The 15230-nt window shown below is 42.2% G+C and overlaps 1 protein-coding gene across 2 annotated transcripts in view; it reads left to right on the top strand.

Annotated features, from left to right (window-relative positions):
* The window catches only part of ADAMTS2 (ADAM metallopeptidase with thrombospondin type 1 motif 2), a 261540-nt gene that overhangs the window by 221381 nt on the left and 24929 nt on the right, over positions 1-15230 (top strand). For both annotated transcript variants that reach the window (XM_040602875.1, XM_040602874.1), the window contains 6 exons: positions 1031-1187; positions 2059-2164; positions 3819-3962; positions 5846-5978; positions 7434-7547; positions 14464-14609. In XM_040602875.1, coding sequence (XP_040458809.1) covers positions 1031-1187; positions 2059-2164; positions 3819-3962; positions 5846-5978; positions 7434-7547; positions 14464-14609 — 800 coding nt within the window. The remainder of the gene's footprint in view (positions 1-1030; positions 1188-2058; positions 2165-3818; positions 3963-5845; positions 5979-7433; positions 7548-14463; positions 14610-15230) is intronic.

The following is a 15230-nucleotide window of genomic DNA, read 5'->3' as shown; positions in this document are numbered from 1 at the left end:
AGGCCTGGGATGGGTCAATTAGTCATACATTTTATAGCATCCCACATACAACAAGCTTTCTTAAGTCTTAGCAATGCGCAGTATTAAGTTGAATTAGCTGGGAATTCTTAAGTACTGTTTTGAAAAGAGGTAAATCTAGTAAGCGGATTTAAAAATACCTTTCTCTTTCTTGTTCAAGAGAATTGTCCTTTGCATTGCACCTAATGTTAGCTCATTTGAGTCGGCTAAGCCATGTCGGCACACCACCAGTGTAACGTGCGGTTTATAGGGAGAACGGTGTACCACAGCGGGCTAGCTTCTGAACGATCTTCAGATAGGGAATGGGATAAAGAGAATGCACTTTAAAAGGCAGTCATTGGGAAAGTCCGTTTCTGAAAGTACTGATTCAAGTACAGCTGAAAAAAGTCCACTTAGTTTTTACCTTTACAGAGCACCCAGTAGTGTTCAAAGGGCTGACAAAACAGCCCTAACAGCTCGGTTTCACGTCAGAAGTGGCTGATGAAGGGTGCTGGCTGGCTGCTGCTGTTGCGATTTGCTTCCCTTGACCATTAGGCATTACCCGTCCCCATGCTGGGTTTGTCTCCACCAGCCAAGAGCTGCTGCAGTTCCAACAGGGGCGTGGGCTCCATCCAGAAATTGTATGTCCAGACTGGAAGCAATGGTGCAAACTGGTGCCAGAGTGGCACAGAAATAATAACACTCAGCACAATACAATATCAGTTTTGTCATTAAGATGTCCATATTTTTATTTTTCTTCTGTTACATCTTTTTTTTTAATTATTTTGGTATAACTTAGACCTCATTAAACGAAGAAACCACATTTAATCTAACTGTGAACTTGAGCTGTTTTCTTATTTTCTTGAGCCAGTAAATTTTTTTCTCTGAAATGTAATTGTCTCTTTATTAAGAACAAACTTGTAATGGAAACGGGGTGTTTAGTCAAGTGCCTGAACAAGTTGGAAAAAAATTGCCGAAGCTTTGAATAAACAGCTATTGTTGTCTTTTTCTTTTTCTTCCTGCACATGTGCAGTCTATGAGTCTGATAGAGATTGGGAACCCTTCACAAAGCCTGGAGAACGTGTGTCGCTGGGCCTACTTGCAACAGAAACCTGACACTGGGCACGCGGAGTATCATGACCACGCGATCTTCCTCACGCGGCAGGATTTTGGTCCATCTGGCATGCAAGGTGAGATGCAGATCAGGTTTTGTTTTGCATTTGTATTTGTCGCTTAACAAGGCAAGTCATGCAGAGTTTAATTGTGTATCTTTTGTTGACTTTTCATCAACATTTTCTTTCCCCAGGAGCTCTGCGTAGGGCCATTTTCAGTTGTAACTGCTTCACTTATTGTTTTATCCTTTCTTACTGGTGGGATTATTTATTGGATCACTTCCTTGCTGTTGATGAAGCCAAGAAAATGGGATGTGTATGTAAAGAGTCCTGAAAACACCCAAATATTAAAAAATAGGTTTTGTAAATTAAGGAGTCTCTGAAGTTGATGCCGTGTTCCAGCAGGATTGCCAAGAAATATCATTATGAAGAAGGCTGGAACAAGCAGGGCCAAGTGCTGTCCACTTTTTCCTTTTTTCAGGGCTCTGCCTGATTGGGTTTGTTCACTGGAGAGGATAAATCTGAGAGCTGCCCCGTGCCTTTTGGGCTGGCCAGACCTGCTGTCAGCACAGCGCTGGGGCTTTGCTCGTGCGTTCCCTGAGGGCTGGAGCTGCACCGAGCCCCGTGTGAGCTGTAGCACAGCAGCATGAGGTGTCATTTTCCCCTGGTGCTTCATGCACTTAAGAGAAGACAATTGTACGATGGTCCTAGAGGTAACAGCAGTTTTCTCGGTGAGCCAGGAATATAGTTCCAATTTGTTCAGCAGGCTGTTTTCATCTGTTTCATTGATGAGGGAGCACACTATTAAATGTCCGGGGCAGAGGTCTCTTGAGAGGACCACTTCAACTATATTTGTGTCACGACAGAAGACATCTGTTTGCTCAGAGCTTCTCACCACATTACCTTTCCATACTTGTCTGTTTTCTGGAACGCTTGCTATTTCTCACAGGCTATGCTCCAGTCACTGGAATGTGTCATCCTGTTCGAAGCTGCACTCTCAACCATGAAGATGGTTTTTCATCTGCATTTGTGGTGGCTCATGAAACTGGACATGTGTGAGTAGAACCGTGGATATCTTGTGTCTAATCTGAAAACGTCTTTGGGACTGACAAACACCAATGATGTTGGAAAGATGCAACTTATGTTAAGAAACAATATTCAGGGTTAGCTCTGGCTTTAGGTCTCAGCTCTCTCAAAATTTTCTTTATGATCTTAAGTAAGCTTTATATTTTGGTATTTTGAAATGGAAAAAAGAACTAATAAGAAAATATCTTCCAGGGCTGCTGTGAGAGTAGATTGAATGATGTATTGTAGTCTCCTGATGGAAATGTAAAGTACTCATAATGATGAAATATGAACTCATTGAGTCAGTGGAATATATGATTCTTGAAAACAATCCATATTAAATAAGCACATAATCTGTATATGTTACTGCTGGTAAAGGACACAACACTGTATAGAAACAAGGTGCCAAGCACTGAGGTTACAATTCTTCTATCTCTCTCATATAAAAAAATACAATCCTTTTACTCATTGATGTGACTAGAACCAATGACCGGGCAGCAGTTGCCAGCGCTTTGCTTTCTCCTGGAGTGTTGTAGTTTGCCTGTGTGCAGGGAACACCCACTGATTTCCCATTTTCTCTTTGGTAGAACAGCAGTTCCCAAAAGGCTCTTTCCAAACAGTTCTCATCTATTCTGCTTTCCCTAAGAAAGCCTGCAGGCCCTTTTCTCTTTGTTGTATCAGAATTATTAAGGGCTTTAAACAAAAAAGTGCCAAAGTTTATTGAAATCACTGTAAACATATCTTAATTAGACAGGGACATAGAATTGTTACCCAGACGGTATTTGATTCCAGAATTTTTGAATTAGGATTAAAAAGAATACATGGCCTTAAAAGAGATACCACTGAAGAATGTTTGTAATCCCTCAGATCACATTCAGCCCCAATCTGTTAATTTGGTTTAAATTATGGACAGCTATCGCCCACGTAAATCAAACAGTGCTTGTAAAGAAATGCAATATAAGATCCTAACAAAGGAAAGGAGAAAACATATTCATAATAAAGTAAAAAGAAATTTAAAAATACCTGTAACTTGGGTTAATTTTCTGGAGAGCACCCAACACTTGCCAGGCCGTTTCACATTTAAACAATGCAGGATTGCTACTGGGCAACAACAGCACCTGGTCTGAACTAGCTTTCAGTGTGGTGTCATTTTTTTTCTATGCAAAAGACTTGGCTACAATTGTAAATCGCTTCAAATTCAGCTAAGGTTGACTTTTTAGAAGTTAGATAAGCTCCTGAATAGCTCCAGATTGGAGAATGAATGATTTTCTGTTAATACTCCTGGAGAGTGGACTAGATCCTTAATCCAGAAATGGATCCGTTTAGCCATAGTAATTCGCAAATGCGGATGTGCACAGAAGTCCAAAGAAGGCATTTTTAGTCTATTTTGAAAGTGGATTAAGCTAATCACGTGAAACTGCTCTCAAGGGTCAATGCTTCTACGTGGGAGCTACTACAGACTAGCTCTTTAGCTTCAGCCTCACCCTGTCTTATTTCTCATGACTTTGCTCGTGTGGACAAGGGTCGTGGGACTTAAGAAGCTTGTTGCGGTCAAGTGCTGATGACATTTGGGAGGCACAAGCCCTTGGGCACTCAGGGTACACCTGCGATGTAACTGTGCTGGCTTTCTCCTGTGCGGGGCAGTTTAGGCATGGAGCACGACGGCCAAGGGAACAGATGTGGGGATGAAGTCCGCCTGGGGAGCATCATGGCACCCCTCGTGCAAGCTGCGTTTCATCGCTTCCACTGGTCTCGTTGCAGCCAGCAAGAGCTGAATCGGTATCTCCAGTGAGTAGCTGTTAAGCAGCCTCTTTTCTTTGATTAGGAAGCATGTAGGAACAATTCTGCATCTAGCGTTTGTGCTTTATCCTTTTGTTAATTACTGAAATGGGGTTGAATAAAGCAAACGAAGAATCCCACCCACCCTATTGGGAATGAGATGCCTTCCCATCAATTGTAAATTATAATGCAAGTTCTCAATTAGTTTGAGCTCAGTCCATTTTAAATTGTTCTCCTTTCATTTACATCTCTTCATTTTCTGAACACTGATAGTATATATGCTGTCCTCTCAGGGCTTATGAGAAGACACTATTATGAATCTTATTGCTCACTTCCCTCCCTCCCTAATGTAACCTCTAGCTGGAGGAGTGCCTCTGCTACCCAGCAGTCTCACATCTATCTTGCAGATAGCAAATTTGGTTTCAAGGGCCATTTGTTGCTTATGCCGCCTGTCAATGATAAGATGGTGCTGCCTAAAGAGGAAACCCTGGCCTTTAAGTGCTCAGGGCTTTTCTTGACTTCAATAGATATCTAAAGAAAAAGTGTGGTTCTAGAATTAATCCTTCAGTTGTTACTTTTCCCTTAAGTACCCTAAATGCTATTGAATACATCTCCATCCATGCCCCTTGCATTCTCTTTGAACCTGACACTTTGGGTACTAGACCCGTGCTGGAGTTCCCTGACAAACTCTGCTGTTTATGACCGAGTTCCCATATGGAAAAATATGGGGAAACTACTAAGATACCTAGCAAAACCTGAAAATGAGTAGGAAAAAATGCAGCCAAATACATGAAGTAAACATGAGTCAGTCTTTTTTGTCAGTATTTTTATTATCTTAGATATCTTAGGCAGGGCAATAAGGAATAAAAACATTGTGAGGGAAACACGATTGTTTCAATTAGCAAGATCCTTCAGACCTTTAGCCATTAAATAAAAATCATCTGGTGTAGAGGGCTGCTTTACATTCTTTTAAATACAGCTATTTTAAAATATCTTATAACAAAGCAGAATAATGGTTTGCTTTGAAGCAGATCTAACCAAAATTCTGCTTTCAGCTATTGGTATCTTCAAGGCAACCTAAATGGTTGCAAGAATAGACTGGTGTATGGTGTCCTCATGTCTTTTAAATAACTCAGAGACATTTTGGAGATACTGTCAACCATGTTGGTCTTGTGAATTAACCACTGATTACGCTGTGTTAACCATTCAGTGCTATTAACATCAACCCTCTGTCCTCCACGTGACTCAGGTGTGATTCCAGTACGTTATGTCCTCACTACTTAGAAGAAGGAGAGGAGAAACTCCCATACTCATCGCAGGAAGGAAACTTTGTACAAAGTATGGATGGAGCTGAGAGTTGTCAGGAGAAACACAGAGAGGGAACAAACTTGAGCATTTAAAGCAGGCAGGAAAGTACATGTTTGTAAATGCGCTGCTGTTTCTCAGTAAGGACACAGGAAAACTGCAAGCTTAGTGGTAATCTCAGATGGTTGCCCTGGCCTCTGCTTCTAAAACTTCACTTGAAAGACAGTTGCAGGCAGCAAGAAATTTCACAAATGGAAAATTAATTAAACTTTCTTTTCTTCTTGGTCTCATGTGGATTCTTCCTTTGATTCCTTTCACATAAGGACCCTGGAGACTGACAGGAATTTACCTGCAAGCTAAATGGAAATTACAATGGAAGGGCTTCAGAAAAAAAATATAGAATCCATTAAAGTTGGATACGACATGATAAAGTTAATTTGAGCTTAATTGCAATATTAGCTGCTCTTCACGACCAGCATCTGAGAAATCGTAGGTTCTGCTTTGTTTGGAACAAAAAGGCAATGAAACCACAAACACTGTGCAAGTCTCATAGCCCCATCTGTTACTGTAATTTTTGCCTGTTCCAGTTCCTATGATTGTCTGCGTGATGATCCCTTCGAACACGACTGGCCTTCCCTTCCACAGCTGCCAGGAATTCACTACTCCATGAATGAGCAGTGCCGTTTTGATTTTGGTTTGGGCTACATGATGTGCACAGCTGTGAGTACTTAAGTTTGGCTTCTGCTCTTTCTCATCCAGGAGTGTTGTAAGTGTCTCTGAAATGTCCTTAATAAGGACAGTGTAGTGAAGCCCACAAGGAAAGATGTGCCCACTTAGCTGTAAGCAAGGAACAACAACTGAAGTATCTCTGTCTTTTTTCTTTAAACTGGAGTTACAGAAATAATTCTGTAGTTTCATAAATAGTTGTAGACTTCAAGCAAACAAACTTGCTGCATTATTGAGCCTCCTCTTGCTGGCAGATAGTTATTCTGCTACAAAACTCCCAGCCAGATGTGAAAGAGGTGGATTTGGTGGCACGTCTTGTTGTGCTAACAAAGGGCAGTATGCTTTTATGATCCAATTTTATGGAAAGTGTGATGCATTTTGATGCCTAGCATGAGAAAATAAGTGTGGCAGCAAGCAGAGCAGCTCGCAAGGACTTTTGATGACATTGTGGACTTTCTTGTACCAGGAAAACAAGAGACAAAATCTAAATGTGAAGCAAGGCAAGATTAGCCAATTCTCAGTGGATTGGCCTCCGAAAGCAGAGTCTTCTGCAGCAGGGCTGTGCCTCCCTCCTCCAGCTCCTCAAGTAGGACAAAATATTAAATGGAAAGAGGTGTTTTCAGCTGGTGTGGCAGCTGCTAACACATAACACTTCTGCTTTCATTCCCATCTGCAGGAATATGTATGCCAAGTGGTGTCTCTGGATAATGGATGAGAACCTTTAAAGTATCAGCTGTGGTATTGTGTCTTGACACAATTCCCACTGATGCTGCCTTGGAAGAATGTCCCAGCCAAGGAGGGTCTTTTCTTACAGCCATTCTCCAGAGCCTGGGGACAGAGACTTTCTGTTCTTCTTTGTTCAGAATACCCAAAAGCATGTCCAGACATCATGTTTTAGTGTATTGTGTGGTGGGTGGTTCCCATCTTCTCCTATACAAGCTCTTCCGTTGTAGGTAAAATGCCAATTTATTCATTGAATCAGGACCCCGAACCCAAATTTCCATCCTCCTAAAGAGGTGATTGCAACAGCTGAGCTACATACAGTCTGAGCAGCTCGTTTCCTTCTCCCATGATTTTTTTGTTTTGTTTGCCAAATGAAGCAACAGGATTTGGAGAAGCTGTGAGAAAAGGCAATGTGTGTCTAACTGTCTGGTGGAACTGATTTCCCCAATGCCCAGTCTGCCTTTGGTCACTAGCGTAAAACCATTTTTGCCCAACTTTGTTCCATCGAATGCAGGTGGCATCTCACTTCAGAGTCACTGATGATTCTGTATGAAAGCTCAGATATGCTCAATCCACAGACGCCAGAGTGTTTCTCAGGAATCAGTGATGACAGCTGGCATTTTACAACTAGGAAAGGGAAACCCCCGCCATGCTGCAGCTTCTATTGCAGTTTCCAGAGGGAGCGCTCTCAATGTGATGTCCATTCTGATTTTTCTTGTGTTTCAGTTCCGTACGTTTGATCCCTGCAAACAGCTGTGGTGTAGCCACCCCGAGAACCCCTATTTCTGCAAAACAAAGAAAGGGCCTCCGCTGGACGGGACCATGTGTGCACCAGGAAAGGTGAGTGTGGGTGCTGCGTGTACCTGCACGCTCACGTGTGTTCACACGTGTTTCTGTGCAGCTGGGGATGTTCCCCTTAAAATCAAGGGGAACAAGCGAAGAACCTGTCCTGAGGACCTGAAGTCTGCTGAGGTGTGGGGCAAACTCGTGCATGCAAGTAATGCTGTTGAGCAGCGTGATGGGAGGAGGCATGGGCCAGGGCTGGCGTGTCCTGCATGGCAGCTGTGTGACCATCAAACCCTGTCCTCAGGCAGGTCATGGAAGTAGCTGCAGATTGCCCTGTGCTTCTTCACAAGTCTTTGTGGCAGAACCAAAAATTGGGAAATTTCCACTCACCTGTGACTTTTGTGAGGCTGGGGAAGGGGGGGTTGTGTTTGTGTCGGTGATGCTGTAGTGAAGCTGACTGGCCTCCTCGGTGCGGGAGGTGCAGAGAGCAGTGCGGTCCCAGAGGTGACAGCCAAGCTAAGGCTGCTGTGGCTGCCCTGAGGGAAAGGATGGATGTGGGATGGAGAGCCAACATGCCAGCGCAGCAGGACTGTGAGGAGAGAAGGGCAGATTTGTGGAGGTGGATTTGCTGGCTTGATGAGAGTCAAGGGAAGCCTGAGGAACTGTGGAGGGAAGGTGTGAGGTGGCAATGGTTCAGACAGCTCCGATCCCTCAGCCACCATGCTGGACCTGCTCCACGTCTCAGTTATCCTTCTGTGGATGTCACACTGTGCTCATAGTGGATCTGAACTCCAAGTCCTTTGAAGTCTGCTGAAAAAGTCTGGCTTCCCTGGGCTTTGGATGCAGTGACTGAGGGGGAGAGGAAGATGTCGCTACTTGGAAAGATCTTTTGTAAAACCCAGTGGATGACATCATTTATGCGATAAATGAACCGTATTAGCAGCTGCTGTTATGTTTTGAAATGTCTTTTTTATGAAAACATAATGTAATGCTAAATCTAATTCCCTAGCAAGTCATGCTCTATATAAACAACTCCCTTCTGGTTTTCCCTTCTTTAGATTATTGCTGTTGTAGCAGCTTTACTTCTTGTTTTTTAAAAAAATAATTAAATTAGAATCCAGCATCTTAGAGATTTTGTTTGGATTTGCTGTTCTATATCTTGATTTTTGCCTTAAAAATATTTGTGAAACCTCCAGAAGAATACCTTTATATTCCATTTTGTTGCATCACCCTCTTCCTCAAGCCATTCATTCATATTAGTATTTGAACAGAAATGAGAAGAAACAAAGAACTTGTAAGCATACAGTTAAGGATCTGTCAGTGCTTCCATTATAAACAGTTTGTCAGGATGTTATGCAACTCAGCTGTAAAAATTTTCTCTGGACTGGAACTTGGGATCCAAGGCTTCAGCAAACTGTGCAAACAGCCAGGCTTTTTAGTTCAGTGGAGATGCAAGACAGTATGTGCACATTCTGAAGTTTCAGTGGATGATAGGACTATGACTGTTTTATTCCCAGAGGAGCTGTCCCAGTTTTTGATAAATAAACTTACTGTAACCTTCCAGGAGAACCTGAGAAAATGATAGAAAATGAAAACTATTTTGTTAGATAAGGCTCAGCAGTCTGAGCTAAACATTTCCTTTCAAATAGCACGAGTTATGAAGGTTATACAGCTGACTTTGTATGTCTGAGCTCAGCATTTGACCAGCGTGTTTATTAGTTGTTGGTATTTTTAATACAGGCACATCAGATCAGTGTTTTTCCATCTGTTCCTTTCCTTTTCATCCCTGCCTTTGATCTGGCCTTCCTCTGTTCGCTCCCTTCATCGATTTGGACAATACCAGAGGCTCTTACCTGAAAGGATGGGGACTGTAAAATGCGTCTGTTGCCCAAAGCTGGGATCGGTTGCAGTGTGGCAGCCTCTTTAAGATACATCTCCCATGATACCTCATCAGCACATGAAGAAGAGGAAAATAACTTCAAACTTAATCCACTATTTTCTTTGGAATAATGCCAGAAAAGAAAAGAACAGAAACATAAGCAATCGAAGATGCCGATTCAAAAAGATCCATTTGTTTCTCTCTTTAGAGACTTGCAGTTTTCATGATTTCATACCACTAATTCCCAGGGCCTATTTTAAGCTCAAACCAATCACAACACTGCTGATGTGTCACAGAAACATCCTGGCGTGGCAGCAGCTGAGGGGACCGCGTGCCAGAAATGAAAGCGATGTTCGGGAGGCCGACACGGCGTATGGTGCATAGACGTTCTCACCTAAGCCTGGTGTTCGGATAGCTGGTAAAGGGTCCCCTCACTCTCCCAAACTGAGCAGATGCTGCTGAGGAGAATCTAGCCCAGCTGCCTCCTCCCTCGCTGTCATCAAGGGGCAAGGACACCTATGGGAGACACAAGACCCGTGGCACAGCAAGCACGCTGCCACGGGCCGTGTCTCTGCACGCTCAGGCTGCGCCTTGGACCGAGGCTCTGACCCTTAGAACGGGAAGGAAGATCAGACTTTCTAATGCTGTCTGTATGTGTGTATGTATACACATGTATAGATGTATATTTAAGTAAATATATGTAAATGTATGTAAGCTTTTCTGTGCCTGTGGTTATTTGAAACGAGTTTCCAGAAGAGTGAGGTTCTGCCGTTTCAAAAACTTTTTAATAAGTCTCCTTGTGCAAATGGAGCCATTGAACAACCATTATGTTAGTTGGCAGCAAACTGATCGTTTGCTGAGTTTAGGGATAGAAAAATAAAATATTCTCTTGGAGCTTCCCAGCTAGAGAAGAAAACTGTTATTTTGATAGAAACCTAAAGGAAAGAGAATATTTTGTATTGCTCCCAGCCTGAATATTTTAAAGCTAGATTGAGTTTTCAGGAGCAAGCAGGAAGATCCTGTCAATTTTTTGATGCTTCAATGATGCAGCAACTTGCAATTACTTTTGTGACTGAATGGTCACGTTAACTTCCATGAAATAACTCCGGGTGTGAAGTTAAGCACATGGAGGGTTGGAGTCTTGATGTGAAGTCAAAGACACTCCGTAAATTGCTATAGTGAACCATGCAGATGAGGCAGAACTGTGCAAAGCTTAACTCTGCGTAGCATTCTGTGGATTTAGAGAAAACATATGCTTTCAGCTGATAATTTATTTACTTGTATACAGTTCTGTCAGCTCCACTGTTAGGTTCCAGCTTCTGAAGCCCAGGCAGCCTTCAGAAACGTATCGCTAGTTTTTGTTCCATTTTTTTAAACTATTACTCTTCTGGGGAGACATTTATACCGGCTGAAGTAGCTAACTGCTCTCCACAGGATAGAAATAAAGCGCGAAGCCATTCATGCAAGATCTTGTGCTCGAGTCCATCTGCTTGCTGCAGTGACTAGCACAAAGGTTTGCACCACCTGAGTCTCCTTTGATTTTTTTCTTGGAGAGAGGCATGAGCCTGGTACCTGCCCCTGCCAACCAAGCTGATGTTGCTCTTGGATTTGGTTTATGTGCCAAGGATCCAGCACAAACCTGGCAGGTCTGCTCTTTGCTTGCACCATGCTAATGAGATGATCTGAGTCAAACTTGGAATGATTTTTTAGTCTGTCAGGAAAGGAAGGGAATGATCAAATATTGAAATAAATAGATATTATTGAGAAGAAAAATGGACCAAGAAGAAAGGTTTCTGAAAACAGTAAAGTGTACTCAAAGCAATCCAGATAATTTCCCACTGAGAAAGCTGACCTCAGCTTCTCTCAGAGACAGATGGGTAAGTGTATGCTGTGTTAGTCACCACAGAAACAGTGAGAATACTTGATTCTCCACTGAAGAAACTTTTACTGGCTCAGGGTAGACTTCAGAGTTGGAGCTTTCAGTTTATCTCTTGCAACTAATTATTCTTAAACAGATGGAGTGGAGCAGGCCAGCCTGCAAGTGATGGGAAATACAAATAAATAAGTAACCTTCTCCCGACAGGATCTCTGGAGAGCGGGGAGAGCTGAGGGCCACCAGCCGTGATGCAGTACAAGGGGTTACCTGGTAGATAACTGGGGTGCCAAGTGAGGAGATAGGGGAGTTGCCAGTTGCTGCCCGATATAAAAGAGGTAGAGATACCCATGGAAGATCTGCAAGTCTTTTCTTGAAAAATTAACTTGCAGATGCGTTAAGCCCACAGGAACACTAGCTGTTTTTTTGGCATGCAGAGCAGTTGTTTCAAAGAACTGCTGAAAACAGCAGTGGAATGTTTTACTGCAAGAGATTTAAGTTTCCTCTCCTGGAAATTGCACTTGTTTTGGACTGTCCTGTTTGCCAGAAAAATAGGCGAGACTGCAAGAAGTCATCTTGTCTTCCACTAAGAAAACAATTTGCATTTACCCACGGGTGGTTTTTTCTTATTTAAAAAAAAATAATTGTTTTAATATGCTTCTCTCTTTAAATGACCCCCCTTGTTTATGAAGGCAATAGTGGTTGGAACTGGCTCTTTTCCACCTCATTATGTAGTTAATGTAGTAGCAATGGGAAGGGCTGGCTCTGGCTTCCTTTATTACACCGGAGAGTGCTCCATCTCTGGTTTTACCTTCTCACACATTTTCTTGCATGGGTCTGCACAGAGTAGGACTTCGTTGTGAATCATTTTGTTTTATGTAGGCTCCTTTCTTTTAATCCACAAACAAAAAGGCAGAGCTGGGGATGACTCATTTTACACAAATGCTTGTCTCCTAATAGCTCTGCCTCAGCTTCCCGACAATCGGCGTATGACCAGCTCCTCCAGTAAGTCAGTGCTGCTCTTTCCCTTACGCAGAGAAGTCAATAACACTTTTCCATGTTTGCCTTCCAGTCCAGTGACCAGTCATAGTATCAAATAGGTGGTTTGTTACTGGTTGTTGCAAACCCAAATCCCCCTGTTACTGCCTAAAACAGGGAAAAGAGACTGGAAAACACAACATCACATGTCCCTCCCTCTCCTCTGCGGAGTCCAAGCACTGGATCCTGGATCATTGCATAATGAACATATGCTACGTGGCTCTTGAAACAGATTCAGAGATTGCTGTGGAACTTACACCTGAGGGATGCAGAACCCTGATAAAAGGATGTATAAGCAAGCACAGATCAGGAGCTGTCATATCTCATCTGCTTCCAAGGCCAGCTGAAATTTGTATTGACAAGCTGATGTGTTGCCAGCTTCCCCTGCATCTCTGAATGGTCCCATTGCTACACAGAGCCCGATGACTCAAACTGTTCATTCAAACAAACCTCTCTAAAGCCATAAGTAAACAGTCCCTGAAGGGTACAGTGCTGAGCTTCAAAACCAGAGAAAGTAAAGGACATATTAGCATTTTGCATTTCTCTCATGCTTTGCTGAATTATCTCTGGTTCTGTCAAACGCTAAGAAAAATCTGCTTGTTACAGCTCCAGAGCAGGATTGGTATAACTGGCTTTGTGCTAACTCATCTATTTCGTAGGTTTTGACTTCGAATATTTGAAGTCATGAGAAAGAATAAATAGCTGAAGCTTAATTTCTACTCTTTTCTACTCCTTGTCCAACCAAATCAGCACCAAAATAAATTACATGAATAAAGAGCCAGTCATTGAGCAGATTAGCAAATCAGTAAGCTGTGTCTTGTCACCATTTTACTAATGGTGCTCTCTTTAAATTCAGCATTATTAATGATTATCCATCACTTTTAAATTTGTCTTCCAGATCACTAATCGCTCTATGCTTAAGAACGCTCTCCTGTTATATATCTTCTGATTTTGTTTTTGCTGGCAGCATGCATTTAGCCATATGCTTGGCTTGTGCTGCCTGCCAAATTCCTGCGTTCCAGGGCTTGTTAAGCTGTGTAAAATGTTGTTGTTGACTTGAATGTTAAGGAAAGTAAGTGACTGATTGCACTTGTTGTTATAGCCATCTGTGTGCCTGAGCCAGAGCTCTTATCCCGACAGTAACCGTTAACGCAGACAAACTGCAACAGTCTAATGCAAAGGCATTTCTTGGGCTGGAAATCTTTTCCAGCACCCACACTTCATCAGTAGACTTTTATGAAAGGAGAAATAGTATGAGAAAGGGCCAGAATCTGTGATCCTTGAGAAGAATTCATCCTGACTTCAGCTAAGAAAGAATGCCTTGATTAGGGACTGAAGAATCCGGTGGAAAGGCATTGGCAGGTTTCTTTAACGAGAGGAGACAGTAGGCAGTGTCAGTACTGAAGCTATGAAGGCTCTTACAGAAATGTGTAAATACCTTATAGGTCTGGGGAATGTAGGAAATTATGTGTTTCAATCTCTGAAGAATGACTGTATTAAAAATCAGGTAAAAGAAAAGAGAAAGCCTTGTGTAGGGCGTGATTAATTGCGCAGAAATGGAACTGTCCAGGGCTGCTCTCTAATGAACACTTCCTCATATTTTGGTCAGGTTTACTATGAGATCTCCAGGGAAACTGAAAGAGTTCTTTATTTAACAGCGCTAACGTCTAAAATGTGGGCTGCCTTTAATTTCACGCCACTTCGTTGATCACATTTATTGCAGGAGTGCGTATGCTGAGTTCGGAGCTGCTGGGGAGGACAGTGCTGCAGCAGGAGCACTCACAGGGATGCCTGAAGTGGCTGCATGCGATGGCAAAGGCAGAATTGCACCTTTAGCCTCCATGATTCTGCCATTGCCCTTAAATTAATCTGTATTTGTTGTGTTGAAATCACCGCTGCTGACACGTGATGAAGGAACGTTAATGCTGAGAGCAGTTTAACAAGTTTGGTAGGCTTGCATTCTGCAAGTGTATATGTGCATACCTAACATGCATAAGTTTATAAAATCTGAGTGAGCTTGGGATCATGGGCACGATCTAACAATGAGTCTCACTACTTTCTGCTGGAGAGGCAAAAAGATATCCAGAATTTGTGCCTAAAATGAAATCTGTTGTACCACAGCTTCTCATATGATGTAATTTAATCATCTAATCATTTTGACATCTAATTTTCTCTTTTAGCATTGCTTTAAAGGTCACTGCATCTGGCTAACACCGGACATCCTGAAGCAGGATGGACACTGGGGGGCATGGAGTAAGTTTGGCTCTTGTTCTCGCACTTGTGGCACTGGGGTGAAGTACAGGACACGGCAGTGTGACAACCCGCAGTAAGTCAACATACACCCATATGTTTTTCTGATGTGGAGCAAATGAATGGTGAGAATCCTTGCTAAATTACTAGTGCAATAATGCAGTAATGGATGTTGAGCGGTGCTTGTTAAATCTGACCTATAGCATATGTTGTCAGAAATTCTACTTTTGGCCCTTCACAAGTCATGAATCATCTTTATTTCTCAGTTTATCCATCCATTAAGCTGGTTATGCAGTTACAAGGATCTTGAAAGTGCTATTACACTACTGCATAAAGCATAAGTAAAAGTTTAGAGCCCTATATATGTCTTGTTTTATTATGTGCGTATGAAATAATGGCAATGATTTGCTGGATATTTTTTTTTTTTTAAAGCATATAGCTTTATAGAATATTTGTTGAATCCACCTTTTAGGATATTTCAACAAGAAGGTCTTAAAATATTTTCGAACTCTTTTCCTTCCAAGTTGGAACAAAGCTCCAGAGATCAGAACCTTCCCCAAAGTTAATTTTAGTAATATTGAATTGTTTTGCTTCAGTAACTAGATAATGTAGAATGACTTAATTTCAATAGCATTGCAAGTATAATGTATTTAATATAGATTGGTACATACAAACGATATGAAATGTGTAAGTATTG

Source organism: Falco naumanni, chromosome 8 (assembly GCF_017639655.2).
Source record: "Falco naumanni isolate bFalNau1 chromosome 8, bFalNau1.pat, whole genome shotgun sequence".
Lineage (NCBI taxonomy): Eukaryota > Metazoa > Chordata > Aves > Falconiformes > Falconidae > Falco > Falco naumanni.
Note: the sequence above shows the minus strand (reverse complement) of the source record. Positions and strands in the feature narration are given on the sequence as shown.